This window comes from Carlito syrichta, unplaced genomic scaffold (genome assembly GCF_000164805.1).
Source record: "Carlito syrichta isolate Samal-C Ts95f unplaced genomic scaffold, Tarsius_syrichta-2.0.1 Scaffold309041, whole genome shotgun sequence".
In the NCBI taxonomy this organism is placed as follows: domain Eukaryota; kingdom Metazoa; phylum Chordata; class Mammalia; order Primates; family Tarsiidae; genus Carlito; species Carlito syrichta.
This window is the reverse complement of record NW_007253137.1, coordinates 362,532-379,991: the sequence shown is the minus strand read 5'-3', so window position 1 is coordinate 379,991 and position 17,460 is coordinate 362,532. Positions and strand designations below refer to the sequence as shown.

The following is a 17,460-nucleotide window of genomic DNA, read 5'->3' as shown; positions in this document are numbered from 1 at the left end:
TATAATTACTTTATTTCTAGATGCTGGCATCACCATCTACATCAGGTCAGCTGTCTCAGTTTGGGGCAAGTTTATACGGGCAACAAAGTAAGAATTTTGTGTTTATTTTGGAATACTTTATTTAATGAAAAAGTAACTACCAAATAAAGAACAACCAATGCTTCTCTTGTGGATTTATTATAACTTTTTTTTTAAAAAAAGATAATTAATTTTCAGAGTTTTCTTTATTTTACTTACATAGCAAAACCTCGTTGTTTCAGGCCTTACTAATTCTCAATTGTTATTACTTTATTATAGTATAAATTAGAATTTATTTTAACATCTTTTATATTTATATATACTTTTTGCCATATTCTTGAAGAAGAATTTGCTAAACAGACTAAAAATTAGCAGTCTTGGTTTTCAATTAGAAGAAGTTAAAATATTTTTTTTTAGTTTGTTTGGTGGGGGGGGGTGTGTGTGTGTTGGCCTGTTTATTAATGTAAGCAAATTGTTAAATGTTCTTTGTTTAGCAAATATTCCTTCTGTTGTTTTAGCTCAGTCTGGGTATAGAATCTAGATTTTTACAGTTTGATGCATTTTATATCATATAAGATTCTATTTTTTTCAGTACTGTAATACTTTTAAAGCACTTAGCATAGTACCTAGTGCATAGTAAGTGCTCAATAAATGTTAGGTATTGTTATCACATAAAATTTTATAAAGCTCTAAATTATAAAGTGTCTTCATCTTTTCTCAAATTAATTTTCCATATTACATATTAATACGGTTTAATCATCTATGTTAATGGCAGAGATCTGTTGATCTCATTTCTGTTAATATCATATGTTAATGGAAGGAGGAGTTTAAAATGTTATAAATTTCCATCAAAGATTATAGGATAATTGAGTAACTGAAGGAGACATCTGATGACTATCTTAACCAGCTATAAATAAAAATTAATTATTTGATGTGGTATGTTTCCCCAGCATAATGAAAAGCAAAGTTTTGAAAGGTCTCAGAATAGTTTATTATACCACTTCACCCTTCAAATTAATTTTGAAATTTAGTGGGAAGATGAAACTTATTTTGTGTACAAGCATAGTTTCCATCTACTTTTTTCGATTTTTTGTGACTTTCCTCTTTTGCTGTGGAATACAATTTTGTTAATATAGAATTAGTAAATAATATTTATTAATTCCTTGTATATATTATACATTGGTAGTTTTCCTAATATTGATTATAATGTAGATACATTGATTATCTGCAAATATTCTAGTTGAGGTTCTATTATTAGCTAGTAATTTATTCTGTTTTTCTTGTGTTTTAGTATGGCTTTCACCCTTCTAGTAAACCTTACCACGGAAATATCTTGTTATTTTAAAGCTACTTTTTATTTCTATAGACCAATTGCAAAGACCTTATTTTTTCTTTTTAAAGTTCACAGTTTATTACAGCAGAAAGTAGATATGCATTGTAGAAAAAATGCATTTGAAAAAATAAAGTTCTTTTATAAAGGGAAACAACAATGATTACAATCAACTACAATCAATCTAGACTTTTAAAAATCTGATCTGCTGGGTATGGTGGCACATGCCTATAGTTCCAGCTACTTGGAAGGCTGAGATGGAAGGATCGCCTGAGCGCAGCAGGTCAAGGCTGCGGTGACCATGAGCATGTCACTGCACTCCAGCCTGGGCAACAGAGTAAGATACCCACTCAAAAAATAAAAATTAAAAAATCGGATCTAATTTTTTTTAACCTGCAAACATGAAATTGTAACTGGGCTAAGATACTGAGTGATGAGTTAGGTTTGAGATACAGTTATGTGGTTAGTAAGGCAGACATTTATTGGCTTCTTATTTTGTGTAAGTCATTGTGTTTGTTTTTGAGGATATACAAAGATTAATACATGAGTAAATTTTTCATTAGAAAAAATATATTCATGGTACTTAGGTTAAAAAGAAGCCATTTATGACAAATATTTTCTGCTAATGTTAAGTATATTAAATGACTGGAGTCCTGTAGCATGGGTGAAGCAACATTTTAAATGTGTGACTCATTCTTTTTAAGTGACATAAAAATTCATGTTTAGAAAAATTGAACCTTAGATCAACTGGAACTGAAATGTTTCAGGTCAGGATGTAATTCTTCCTTTCCAGCTTACTGATCTAGAAGCTACAACTAGTAAAAAAAAAAAGGCAGTCTGAGTTGCCAGTCTCTATCTATTGGGACAGACCCAAGAGGACCAAGTAGGTCATTTAGCTGGTAGAGTCCTTGTCAGATAGGAGAACACAAGCTACATTGTGGGGTTGGAGCAGTAAGGTTTCGATTGTTTGAGTCAGAATGATAAATTTGAGAACTTGACTTAAAGGATGGGGAGATAAGGAATTAGTAGGTGGGAGTAGACTAGAGAGATAATATTCTTATGATAGTTTACTGTAATTTTACATTGGGGTTGATATAACTAAAAGCTATTTTTCTTCCCAAGTGCATTGAGTTATCACTGTTAACTTGTTATTTACTTGGCAAAGTTCAACAAGAATTTGTGTCATTAAAATTTGTAGTCTGATTTTATGTTTAGATTTGTGATTAGAAGGGGTAGAGATGGGAGAGATAAGGAAGAGTGCCCTCTTCAGAACTAAGGCTTGCTGGGATTACACAAAGAAGGGAGTTTCTCTTAGAATGGATATGGAACTTTGTAAACTTAAAATTGTGCTAGATTTGGATGGAAGTGATTGTGCTGTGCATGAGGTACCCAGAGAATGCAAGATAAGGGGCTTGTATGATCTCAGGTTCTAGTATAATATGATTTTATCTAAATATTAAGTAACTTTTCATCCAGGAGTTCATGGGAAAATTGTGCACCAAATGATAACTATAGAAACTGACAAACATCACGTTGCATGCTGTTCTCCACTTGTCTTTTTATACTGTGTGCATAAGATTTTAGCTATGCCAGTTGTCACTTAACATCGTTGATAGGTGTTTGGTAACTGCAACTTTAAGCAAAACTACATATAACAGAACCAACTTTTTTGTTCTCATCAACATTATAATGAAATGACATTGAACAAAATGAGGACCTGCTGTACATTGTTTTGCTTAAAACCACAATTTCCAAGAACCTATTGATGGCATTAAATGAGGACTTAACTGTACATCTTGTAGGTTTAAAGACTCATCAGCTCCATTTTGTAATGAACAGGGAACTAGGAATTAAGTTCTCCTGGATAGTCAGTGTATTGAAATCAAGTGATGGGATAGTTGGAATGACCTTTTTATCAACAGGATTAGAACCTTGTAAGACTGGAGTGCAATTACTTAGTACTCCCTTATGTGTATATTATCTTATAGACACTTAGGTTTACTAGCTATCTGAATGAATTTATTATATACATTTGTATCTGAATTCTCAAAGGATCCAGACCTCTTCTTGGAAGAGGAAATAAATCTGTCTTTCTGGGACCTGTACTCCTACCTTGAGAATAGTTACGTAGGCTTATGCTTCCAACAGACATGTCTGACTCCTGTGTTAACACCTATGTGAAGGCTATTTGCTTTGTGGAGAATTAGGGCACAAGTGGAGTGCTTCAAAAGTGATTCTGCAGACTATGTAAACAGGCAAATGACACATTTTGGTTGCTTTAGGAAAATTTAGGACCATTCAACAGATACTAAATACTTAGTAATGAGTGCTCTGACAATTCTTGCTGTCAAGAACCACAGGTTATAGTTGGGGAAGATAAGACACATTTATATGTAAAATATTAATTAGCAGCCTGTGATGCTAATACATGGATTAAAAGGTATGTATCAAATGGCGTGGACAGACTTAGGATTTGGGGAGGACGAAAGTAAGCTACAGCAGTATGGTAAAGCTTCAAAAAGGAGGTGGGAATTGATGTCAACAGATACTTATTTGGTGCCTACCATACGTGTTGTACCATGGTGGATACTGTAGATGTGGTAAAAGAGATCATTCTCTTTTGTGCCATTTCTGTACAGTGTACCTACTGCTGCGGTGTTACTGCATTTATTTATTGCATGTCTTCATTGCCTTTGTGTCTTTAGTACTCTACACATGATAGGTACTCAGTAAATGAATGCATGATGAACAAGATACATTATATACAATCTGGTAGGATAAGCACACAAATAATTTTATTACAAAGAAGGGTAAGAAGTTTAACGTTTTCTGCATATTTCAAAGGCAGGAGTAATCACCTATCTTAGAGAATGATCAGGAGAATGAATGATTCACTGATGAGGTCATGTTTGAGATTAGCATTAAAGAAGCTGTGAGTAAAGTTGTTTCAGCAGTGAGAACAACATCCACATCATGGGATAGACTTGGGAGTGGCCTACTTTATTAAGGCAAGAGAAACTTATTAGGCTGTTAAATTGATTTCAGCTAAGAAGGTACAGTCTTCACTCAAGATAACCTTGCTACTTTCCAAGTTCAAGAACACAGCTATAGCACAAATTTTTCCCCCATAAAACACGTTTTCTGCTGAAAAGTGTTACTTCATTTTTTTTATCTTCACTTTTGGGAGCACATGTCGGCTTTCATTCCATAGACATGTTTCACAAACATGAAAGTTAATATTTATTGAGTATTGAGTACATGTATGAGTTAATTTATTTAATATTCATAACAACTCCATGAGTGGTTAAGGGAGTTGGCCAAGGTTATACAGATAGTATGTGGTAGAGCCAGGATTACATTACTTTGTAAGAGTAGCCATGTGAACGTGAGTTGTGAAAGCAATTTCTTTGAAACCTGGATACCGTGACCCTTAAAGGGCACGTTCCTTAACATAGCAGAAACTACTAATGTTAAGTCAGATGTTGAGTCTATTGAACTAAGACATTGTGATAGGACTTATTCATTTATCATCTATTTACTGAGAGTCTACTATGACTCATCGTAGTATTATCCCAAGGCACAAGTAAAAATATGGCAAATAAAGGTCTTTCTTTCATGGAGCTGGCGTTTTAATGGAAGAAGTCAGAATAAGCATGTAGGCAACTAAACAAATAATATAATTCTGGTAATAAGTACTATAAAAATTAAGTCAGGATAATGGAATGTGTGGATAGGATTAATATTTTCAAGGAGCAGACTAAAGAGCCATCTCTGAGGAGATAATATTTGAATGGAAACTTGAATGTTGAGGGGGGTGGATCCTTGGATAGATCTGGGGAAGAACTTTTCAGGTACAGGTAACAAGCAGCACAGAAATTCTAAGTCTATGTAAGAATGAACTTGCTGTGTTAAAGAATGAGAGACCCAGTACAATAAATGAAGGAGAAGGTAGAAGATGAAAAGTCACAGGTGTCAGATCATGAAAAGTCTACTTGCAAAGAGTCAGTAAAGAATTTGGATGTACTCTTAAGTTTAATGGGAAAGATTTTTTTAAATTGTCTTTTTTTTTTTTTTTTAAAGATTGCTTTGTAGACAATTGGCTAGGTGGGGAAGGAATGAATGGCTGGAAAGAGAGAGAGAAGAAAAGACAGAAGGAAAGAGAAGGACACTCTGACAATAGTCCAGGCAAGAAAATAGGGTGGCTTGGTCTAGTGGTGGTGGTGGTGGTGGTGGTGGTGGTGGTGGTGAGAAGTGGTCAGATTTGGGATATTTTGGAGGTAGAGCTAACATGACTTGATGTGGGATGTGAATAGAAATATCAAAGATGATTTTTTTTTCTTAGAGGCTCAGTGCAGCTTCCACCCCCTAGACTCAGGGGATCCTTTCCCCTCAGCCTCCTGAGTAAATGGGACTACAGGCCCCTACCACCACTCCAAACTTTTCTGATTATTTTGTAGAGATTTTGTTGCCTAGACTGGTCTCAGACTTCTGAGCTCAAGCAATCCTCCCTCCTTGGCCTTCCAAAGTCCTGGGATTACAGGTATGAGCCTCTGCATCTGGCCAATCAAGGACCATTTCTACGGTTTGAAACCTACATTCCTTTGTGAATGAGGGCCTCTACTCTAACAGAGATATTCATTGAGGAAGAGTACAAAGTATACGCAGCTGGTTCTATGGGTAAAGATTCTTTTGAAATCCTATAAAGATCCAGCCTCAGCAGGCACAATGGCTCATGCCTATAAGCCCAGCACTTTGAGTGGCTCAGGGGAGGATTGCTTGAGGTCAGGAGTCCAAGACCAGCTTGGGCAATGTGGTGAGACCTTGTTTCTACAAAAAATACAAAAATTATCTGTGTTTGGTGGTGGGTGCCTTGTAGTCCCAGCTACTCGGGAGGCAGAAACAGTAGGATCACTTGAGCTGGGAGTTTGAGGCTGTAGTGAGTCTTTGCATTCCAGCCTGGGCAACAGTAAAGCCCTGACTCAAAAAAAAAAAAAAAAAAAATTCAACTGGATGTTGTCTGGAATTCTCAGCTGATTCTAACACAGCTGCAGCTTCTCATGTTTGGGGATGTTGAAACCACTTAGCTCCATTTGTGTTTGTCTCATACATCCTTAGCAGCTAGAAGGCAAGCCGACTCCTCCTGCAGGTGTATAACTTGTCCTCATTTTCATACATGTTGTCATTTTCTCAGACTGAACTCTTGTAATATTTATACCCACCTGACTCCCCACCTCTGCCACCATCAAATATCTAAGTTTCATACATTGTATAATTCATATAATATCTCCAGGGAGCTTTTTCTGACCCCAGACCCACTCTATTTCTGAGATAGTGGTCCCTCCTACTCACAGTGAAATGTAAATACCTCGGTCATGTCACTTATTTGTTTTTATTTTTAAATAGTTTTTATATGTCTGTAGAACAAGATACATGAAAGTATTCTTGGGGCAGATTTGAGGAGGGGAATAGGGAAAAAGGAAAAATCAAATATAAATAGGTAGTATGTGAAGAGTACAATGTCAAGGTTAAAAAACATATTTTGGGTTCTGACAGAATTTTAAAGACTAAACTGTGATTTCATTTAATATTCAAAACAGTGATTCTCAACTCTGGCTGCACCCCTAGAAACACCTGGGGACTATTTAAAATTTCACTGCTCCAAATCACAATTTCTGGATGTAGAACCCAGACATAAAGTTGCCTGGATGATAAAAACGTTAGCAACTACTGTAGAAAGTAGAAAGTGATATTAGTTACAGAGGGCATTGAAATAGGAGTCAAGAAATTGGATCATCTTTATGCTTCGGTACTTGTGATCTTGGGCAAGTTGCTTAATGTTTGCTATGAGTTGTTCATCTGTAACCTAGTTGAATGATCTCTGGAGTCTTTTCTATTCCTAAAGTCCTTTGACTTTAATGAGGGAAATTGCATAAGGAAATAATTGGACAGGAAAGATTAACCAGCTAAGTGCAAGACAGGTTGTGGAGGTAAGACGACAGTGAGATAAAGCACCATTTAGAACTGTTCTTTTTTAGTGGTGGCATGACAGTGAGTTTCTGCAGGAAGCTGGCTACTGTGTGAGTGAAGAAGGCCCTTTCAGCCTCTTTGCATCAATTAGGGATTTCTCCCTCTCTTCATATTTTAGGACTTCATTTAAGTATGAGTATTCAGGAATTTTGTTACTGTTAGTTTTATTTTTTCACATAGTTTGTACTATTAATAGTCTTTGTGTCTAACAAAAGACGAAATAAAGGATGGTGCATCTTGCCTTAAGTTTTTAAAGGATGTGTTGTTAATCCATATGTGTAGTGGAAATAATTTGTGGAATAATTTTTTAGATCCTATTCTTTAGGGTTTTCGAAAAATGATCAATAAAGTATGTATTTTAGATGACAGTTAGGTATCCTGCCAAATAAGAGATAGGAATCTATTTATGATGTATTCAAATAGTTCTTCTAATATTATATTATTCTTTAGTGTCAGTTGTCAACTTGAAAGAAAAATTGTATTAAGAATTATAACATTTTCAAATACTTTTTGTTTGAATAAAAGGGGATAAATGCCTTCTCTGTAGGATTATTATAAGAAGGCGATGAAATGAAGTAGTATATGCTTAAAGTGCTCAATAAATTTTAATTCTACTGTCCTTCCAGTCACCTGCTCATACACAAACTCATTTATACATTTTTATATTTGTAACTATTTTAATTCTTTTATGCCAAAAAAATACTCAGAGTTTTTTTGTTTTTTGTTTTTTAGCTGGTGTGTTCTATTTTGGCATACTATTTTTAGTGTGTTTTTCTGTGACTGTTTTTATATAAGTAAAAGATTAAATTCACCTCCCCAACTCTATCCAGTTGTAATAGTTTGAATCAAGTGACTTAAAGTTAATGACTTAGTGTATTTTATTTCCTAAATGTCTTCGTAAGTTCCTATTCAGTGCTATTCTCTTTGTTTTAAAGAAATTTGCTTTTTAAATTAAATTTAAAATAACTCAATTATTAAATATTCAAGGATTAATGTTCCAGTTTGAAATGATGTACTCCTCTCTTGATTTTTTTCATAACTAGTTCAATAAAATGAAACTTGGACTTCTTGAATTTATTAGCTATTTTTATAAAGATGAAGTTTGAAGGCTGAAATTAGACACATATTTTCTTTATTTCCTACTGTGTTCCTCTACTCTTAGTACTTATAAATGAATTCAGGTATGCCAATTTCTACTTGATTCAGTAGCTTTACCCACTCTTGTTTCCTTCTGCAAAATATTTTTTGCTAATGTTCAGATAATCTCCAGTCTGAAATATTTTGAAATTATACATTATTATGATATAGCATAGAATAGCATGTATGTGGAGAGTTGAAGTTGGCAGATCTGAGTCTTTTGTAGGGCTTATTAATTATTAAAAAGGGGCCAAAAGGGTACTCGATTTTTGGAAAGTATATTGTCTACAGTGAGGGCTATGTAGGGGCAATGAAAAAAAGGGAAAAGGAAAACTAGAAGAAAACTGACAGGTGTAAACATGAGAGAGAGAAAGAAAATGGAGGGAAGAGAACAAAACATGCAGACTTAGAAAAAAAAGTTTAAAGTGAAGGAAATGAGAAAAAAACAAGGACAAAATGGATGAGTGGTTACATAGGCACTTACAAGGGTGCTAATTCAGAGTTGTAGTGCTGCCACTGAAGAATACTAGGAGTTAAAAGATCTACATTCTAGTCCTAGTTCTTTGTGTTACCATGGAGAAGTCAGTTAACTTTTTCTGTAAAGTGTGAACATTGGACTAGGTGGGATCTTTAAGATCCCTTCTGGCTCTAAAATTTCTAACGTTTATTTGGTGGTCAGTAACTGTGGGACACACATTCCTGTGGGAAATTTGCAGCTATAGCTGATTCTAGGACAGCTTGTTTGGGGAGTAGGCTGTAAGCTCCTCAAGGGTAGGGACCTTTTCTATCTTGTTCACTGCTGTATCCTCAGCAGCTAGCACAGTGCATGTCACATAGTAGGCACTTAATAAATATTTGTTGAATGAATGATGTAAGAAAATCTCATGTTGGTGGTTCATCGTGAGAACACTTAGAGGGCGTAGAGGAAAAATGGTGTGCTTGAGGGATTGAGCTCTGAAGAAATCTTAAGTAGACTGATCTTTAATCTCATGTTCTTACTTCTTTTGGCCCAGATTCAGAGAAAGTGGCTGCAGCTAGTGGCATTCTCATGGTCACAAAACTTACAGTGACTAGACATATATATATATATATATATATATATGGTGATTAAACCATTATATAACCTAAGCCAATTCTCTTCAAATGTTTTTAAAGAAATGCAGACCCAAGGTTGAGTCCTCATGGAACAAGAGTGAAAAGAGTACATATTGAATCAGATTCAATGGCTTCATTCAGTTGAGAAACAGAGTTAGGCTACAACCTGAGTTTTGAGGCTGCCAAATTCCAAATACCTGCTGGTGAAGTCTTTGTGATCCATTGCTATTCCTAGGTTAGAAAGTAGGACATTGTTATGCCAAAAGATAAAAATCACCTGCATTAAAGTCATCTGCTTACTGATTAACACTCACTCTGTCTTACTACTTTTATTTAATCTCCAGTTCAGAATATATTTGGTTGGCCAATATGCCATTCTTCAGCAGATTAGAACTAGAAAGCACTAAAAGGTGTGGATCAGGATGATGAAGGAAAGGAGTCATTCACAGTATGACTCCATTATGACGACAGTATAAGTGGCAGCTTGTACATCTTTATTTTGAAACATGAAATGGGGAAAAAAACACATAGAACATTAGTATCCATGCTGTTTATTCTGGATCATTAAGAAAATATCTAAATAAAAAGGAAGTATGTCATAGATTTTTGAAATAAGTTTATCTAAATTTGTTAGTTTTCTAATGTTTTCTATCTGAATGGTAAACCCTCAGTAGTCTTAAAAACATGTCCTACTGAAACATGTCCACCCCTGCATCTGGCCCTAGAAGTACTAAACACAGGGCCATTATATTTTGAAAAACTTAAATGCTTAAACATTTTGTCTCTTATTACTATATTGGGTTGAATTTTTTAGCAGTTGTTGGCATTTTATGTTGAGTCTGTAATAATTGTAATGTTGAGAAATACGTATCTATAGTAAACATTTTTCTAGAATGTATTTAAAAAGTAAAGCTACTTCAGCAAAGTGGGGTTAAATGTTTTTCTGTATACATCAGTTATGAATTAAAACCTAACAGAAGATTGTAAAATTTCTTAAAGCATGTTTGTGCATGTATATTATATGTATTTACATATATTAATATAATCTATATTATATAATATATGTTTGTACATACATATATTACTACATCTATTATATATGTATGTACAAACATGCCTTTAAGAAATATTATATTGTAGCATCTTATTTACTACGATCATTGACATAATATATAATGAAATAAAACTATGAAAAAATAAGAATATAAAAAAATCCAATCATAATATTAAATTTCAGACTAGAGCATATTTTTTGTTAAAATCAGAGTCCATTTGGAGTGAATTAAATATATCCATTTAAAATTTGCATATTTTGTTAGGCCATTAAAAATGTTTAAGTTGCCAGCTCCAGAAGATGGATAACAATTGCATTCCTGATAGCAATGAATTTCCTTCTTCTGAATTTTTTTATTAGGTGCACTAGGCCTTCCAATGAGGGGAATGAGCAACAATACCCCTCAGTTAAATCGCAGCTTATCACAAGGCACTCAGTTACCGAGCCACGTCACGCCAACAACAGGGGTACCAACAATGTCACTTCACACGCCTCCATCTCCAAGCAGGTATTTATTGATAGACCAGAATATTTTTTAAAATGTATCTTTGTAGAGTGAGCAAGCTTTTGATTTTTTAATAAGGTAATTATTTGGTTTTCTGGTTCAGTGCCTTTCACTGAGAGAAAAAAATACCTATGCTCATTTGATTTCAGTGCAAATTGATAAGTATAGTACAAGATGTTTTTATCCTGCAGCTAGCATACTAGTTGTTGATGGGATTAATATCAAGGGTTAATCACCTCCTGGGGAGCTTTTCCAGAAGTCACTTCTTTTCCTTAAAGGAAGATGTACATTTAAAAAATTCCTCCCCAGATAATTGCGATTATTGCTCCCTCACCACACATCCATTGCTCTAGTGGGCATAAAGTGAAACATGAATAAACTCTGCATATTAGTATGAAAAAGATAGAGTGACATGCATTTGAAATGAAATTATTTTAAATATATATGTGAAATACATTTGTCTTTTATGTCATGGTCACACCACTAGTTCTTTCATCTTAGATATCCCCTTATATTAGTTTCACTATAATTTGCCCTTTCTTATTCGTGTGTTTACTTTGGTTTTCCTTTTTAAAGAGCAAGAATGACAAGACAAAAGAATTAATGGAAATGAGGAATGCAATTTGAAATGCTATTTGAGTTGCTAGGGTTGGACTAGTCGATTATTTATAGACAATTTTAATGACTGATTATAGAGAGCTTATGTAGTATAATGGACTTCTTTTTCAGGGGTATTTTGCCTATGAATCCTAGGAATATGATGAACCACTCCCAGGTTGGTCAGGGCATTGGAATTCCTAGCAGGACAAATAGCATGAGCAGTTCAGGGTTAGGTAGCCCCAACAGAAGCTCGCCAAGCATAATATGTATGCCAAAGCAGCAGCCTTCTCGACAGCCTTTTACTGTGAACAGGTAAGATGTTTATTGATACTGTGTGTAATTGTCTTTCTGGGTATCCTCAAATTTACCTTTTCATATTCCACGCTTTGTTCTTGAGATGTGACTTCTGTCTTCTCATAAGTGTGTTTCGTTATATATTTATGACCAAAGATTCTGATACACATCACAAAAGATATAGTCTTTTGAAAATCAGTTTGATTTAGAAAGCACATTAAGACTTTGCATTGTTGTTGGGTTGTTGTTAGAAAAGAATTGTTCTTACGTTGCCACCAGGTAAATATTGGTTATGATATGTCCTTCCTTTATTAAATGAGGTTGGTTACCTGTGTGCTAAGAGTCCCAGACTTTTGAATAAGACCGGAGTCATGTTTGACTGTTGCTGTCTTGATTTAGTTATACTTTGGTTCAGTACCTTCTCAACAGATCCAGTTTTGTGCTTTGAAGACTTACTGACCAAAGACTTATTAAGACCACGTCTACAGTGTTTGAAAACAAGATCATGTCTAGGGATTAAAAAAAAATAGATGAGCTTTTGTGCTGTTTTATTTCTGTTTGCACTGTCTCTTGCATGTAACTATGCAACTAATAAAGATAATTACTCATTTTGTTAGGATTTTAAGGCTATTTGAGTAATTTATATTAGAGTTATATCTAAAATATAAGACTTTCTTGCAAAAATAGTATTTAAGCTTGATTGCCTCTACATATATATTTTTTAAATTGAGGGCTGTAGGCGGAAGATGACCTTGATCTAGTTATCATACCCATTTAGTTCACTTTCTTCTAGTCGAGTACTTGTAAAATCTGAATTTAAATAGGTTATAAACATTGCCTGTTTAATGTTCATCCCATAGGTTCCAATTTGTGCTTTTATGTAGACAAATGAGTATTTTGTCTATAATTGTATCGCTCTTTTATTTTTTTAAAAAGTTATAATTTGTGAAAGGTTATCAAAATTTTTATCTTCTTGATAACTTCCTAATAACCTTATAAATACTTCTTGGATTTATCACATCTTTCTGCATTCCCATAGTATTGCTCATTGAGTGTATATTTAAAATTTTGCCTTTTCATATTTTTCTCATTTTGTTTTTAAAATATACTTTGCTTAAATTGTCAATGTAATGTGGATCTCTAAAGCCCTGCTTATTTCTACTGTTGATAAAGTTATATGTATTATAAAGTATTTTCATCTCTGAGCACTTCTTTCCTATTTGAATGGTACCTGTGGCATCAGCAATTCTTAACAGGCTGTTAAACAAAATTTTCCATTGGCTTTTCTACTTTTCTAGTGTTTATTGTTTTGTCAGCTGTGTATTTTATTAAAAACTTGTTTTGCCATAGTTTTATAGATGTAGGCAAATCCCCAAAATCCCTATTATCTTAAAACAGGTTAACTTCACTCATAGCATTGATACACTGACTGCCTTTATCAGAAGATTATTTGATGTTAAGGGTAGTTTTGTTGTAGAATCTGCATTAACAATCCCTATTGACATTCTTAATTGTTTAGCCTTACTCTATAAGATTAGCCTTATTTTTGGTTTATTCTTCCTATGCTTAGCCATGTGCAAAAAATGGAGGCGTTTGTAACTGTTTACAAAATACCAGGTTTGCATTAATTCAAGATTGAGGGGCACTATAGAGATTTTTTTTTTTCTTTTAAGTAGACGAAAGGTACACCTTATTTAGATAAGAATAATATATTTTGAAGCACTTAATTAAAGAAAAGCACCATTTAATTTAGGTCAACTAAATGTTTATTGAACATCTGTTGTGTCTTCCTGAACACTAAAAGGCAGAGGATACAAAGAGGACTGTGACATGGACTCTGTCCATTGGGAGTTTATATTCTTGTTTGGAAAGATGAACATCGTTTGAGAGAAGATCTCTTATGAAAAGGACTAATAGCAAGCTTTACCAATAAGAAAGAAAAGCGAGTATTTAGGAAAAATATTCTTAACATTAACCTGCACATTTCTTAGGTTTGGTACTTCTGGTATCCAGTAAGTTGGCTCTCCAAGTACACAAAATGGCATATTTAATCTGTTTTCCTCAAGGTTCATATATAAATTATTGAGGTTTTGTTTTGTAATTGATCTGTTTAAGATGTTTTGGTTCTCAATTGTTCATGCAAGGTCTTTAGATAAGTTTTTAAGTAAAAAATAAAAATTAGATTCAGAAAATAATATTACTATTGGTTTTGAAACATATTGTTGTTTTTTTTATGAGGAGATCAAAAGTATACACTTTTATTTTTCTTCATCTGACAGTTAGTGTTCTTACTGTATATCTAAAATTATTTTCTATGTACCCAGTATGTCTGGATTTGGAATGAACAGGAATCAGGCATTTGGAATGAATAACTCCTTATCAAGTAACATTTTTAATGGAACAGGTAAGCTTATTCTGGAGCTAGTACCCTATAAGAAATTTGATAGATTTCTGAAATATAATACAATTCAACATACTGGTCTTTAAATATTACAGAACTTTTTGTTGCGTTAATTGGTAGTTTTTAATTTAGTGGAAATTGATGGAAATAGGGTTAATTCAGTGAACACTTGATAGATGTTTAATTTTTTTTTTCTACATGGCATGGTAACATCATAATGATTTGTGTTGCAATATCAGGATTATTTCCTTAACACCTAGAGAGAACCTAAACATTAACTTTGTCTATATTTATCTCTTAGAATCTGTTTTGCTTCAAAGCTTTTCCTTGCTTCAGCCCTGTCACAGTGAGAACTATAGTCTATACCAGGTTGGGTAGTAGGGCATTCTGGCTATAGTGACCAAGATTGAATAGAACCTATATGGAGCAATTACCGTTTTTTTCTTAACAGTTTTAATAGTACTAATTATGCCATTTAACCCTTAGAATTTATGTTCCAGTTTTATGTATAAAATTCAAATTTTGGGGCCAGGCTCGGTGGCTCAGCCTGTAATCCCGCACCTTGGGAGGCCGAGGTGAGTGAATTGCGAGCCTGCGGGTCCGAGATCCACCTGGGCAACTTGGTGAGACCCCATCTCTACAATAAATAAAAAAAAACTAGCTGGGCGTGGTAGCACGCGCCTGTAGTTCCAGCTACTTGGAAGGCTGAGGTGGAAGGATTGCCAGAGCCCAGCAACTCGAGGCTGCAGTGGCCGGGAGCGGCCACTGCACTCAAGTCTGGGTGACAGAGACAACTCCAAAAAAAAAAAAATTCAAATTTTAGTTACATAGAAAAGCAACTCTGCTTTTGTCAGTAAAAAGTTGCAGTTTTATTGTTTCTTTTATCAACAGCTTCAGACAGAAGAGAACAAGAAGCTTTGTTGCCATTTTGCTTTAGGTTTTAACCCTTTCTACCCTTGCCTTCAGACCCTTTCCCAAGAAGGCATATAAAGGATGTTATGATTATAGGAGCAAAAGGAACAGGATTATTGAGAGAGAAATATATGTAAAGGAGGTGGAAGATGGAAGAATGATCACTGAAATGGAGCATATGTAGAAGCATGAAAGAAAATTTAATGAGGAAATGTCATTTGTAGCTATGAACTTTTAATTTTCAAATGTTAATGTATGTTCAAGCAGCATAGATTAATCAAGGTTAAACAAGATTTAAAACTTGGGGGAAAATGTCAGCTGTAGCATTTGTATATGGTAGTTTTGTGCTCAAGATCTTAAAATAATATGAAATACTTTATTTCGTTGTTTCTAAAATGTACTTTTTCATATTTTAATGTTTCTGCAATCAGGCTGCATATCATAGTTTAATTGGAGTTTTTTCCTAAATGGGACATAAGTAACTGTGTCTGACAGTGCCATCTTAGATTCTGAATTAGAGTTTAATACACTGCTATACAACTTTGGAATTATGCTTAAAATTCTATTTTAACTAAGTGTATTTTATACTAGGAAAATTATTTCCAAGTCTTCCCCCAAAATACAAATTTGAGGGTTTTAACTTTTTTAGGTTAAAATGTATTCTCAAATAATACATGACAATCTTAAATTCCGTCTTGGAAGACCTACAGATGTGTATTGAGTTAATATTTATTTAAAGTTTGTAATTTGTAATCAAATAATTCAAGAGATTATTTTATAAATTGAAACAAATCTAAAATTTTTATTATCTTGTTAATATTATAGTTTTTAAAATTCAAAGTTCATAAACTGTAGTTTTTTAGCAATGGGTATTAATTTATTTTTTACTACTGTAATTTTAAATTGTCTTGGAATGTTAATAGAATCTGCTTTTCTATCAACAGAGTAATATTCTTGAGATAATAATTGCTCTTTGAGATTCTTTTAGTTGTGAAATTTTGAGTAAAATAAAAATGGGGAAACAGTGCAAAATAAACTGAAAATGGGTATAAAACACTAGTCAAAACAAAGATTAAAGAAAAGCTATAGTGCAGGCTAAAATAAAGGTAGGAAATTTTCTTTGGAAAATAAGAATACAAGGTTATAAGAATACTGAAAGTTGGACCAGGCGCGGTGGCTCACACCTATAATCCCAGCACTTTGGGAGGCCAAGGTGAGATGATTGCTTGAGCCCGCGGGTTTGGGACCAGCCTGGACAACTTGGAGAGACCATCTCTACAATAAATCAAAAATTAGCTGGGTGTGGTGGCACATGCCTGTGATTCCTACTTGGAAGGCCTAGGTGAAGAGATTGCCTGAGCCCAGCAGGTCGATGCTGTGGCAGCCATGAGCATGCCACTGTACTCTAGCCTGGGCGACAGAGTGAGACTCTGATTCAAAAATAAAATAAAATAAAGAATAATAAAAGTTAAGTAGAAATCGAGATGATTAAAATAAGCAAAGGAGCGACACTGGGTTAAATTTTAATTTTTGAAGGAAGCAGGCTGGTTGTTACAATTTAAAAAGAACAAAAATTGTATATATTCAATATATATTTATTGAGCGCCTACTGTGTAATAGGTAATATAAACTTATGGGCTTTGTATCACATTCCCATATTTCCTACCCACTCATCGTACAAGGTAGAACCCCAAAAAACCCAGAATTTATTTATAAAAATTGTGTATTTTTATATGTTTAAACTTGTCACCTTCAAAGTACTCTCTGTTTGATGCAATACACCTATCGAGATGCTTTTTGCACTGCTCAAAATGGTTTTTGAACTCATCAGTTTTGATGTCTTTTAGCGCTTCTGCTGTTTTTTTTTTTGTTCCACCTTTCCACATCAGCAAAACATTTCTCTTTGAGGGCTTTTTTCATCCAGGGAAACAAAAAATGGAAGGTCACTTGGGGTGAGATTGGGTAAATAGGAAAGATGGGGCATGGGGGTCATGTTGTTTTTAGTCAAAAACTGCTGAACACTCAGCGTGGTATGGGCACCTAGGTGTGCTCATTAAATCACCCATCATGAGATGGGTGTTGAAAGA

General features: G+C 34.1%; 1 protein-coding gene across 4 annotated transcripts in view; it reads left to right on the top strand.

Annotated features, from left to right (window-relative positions):
- Positions 1-17,460, top strand: part of CNOT2 (CCR4-NOT transcription complex subunit 2) — a 110,045-nt gene that overhangs the window by 72,131 nt on the left and 20,454 nt on the right. For all 4 annotated transcript variants that reach the window (XM_008066612.1, XM_008066613.2, XM_021716859.1 and 1 more), the window contains 4 exons: positions 21-87; positions 11,022-11,169; positions 11,896-12,078; positions 14,385-14,464. In XM_008066612.1, the coding sequence (XP_008064803.1) occupies positions 21-87; positions 11,022-11,169; positions 11,896-12,078; positions 14,385-14,464 (478 nt within the window). The remainder of the gene's footprint in view (positions 1-20; positions 88-11,021; positions 11,170-11,895; positions 12,079-14,384; positions 14,465-17,460) is intronic.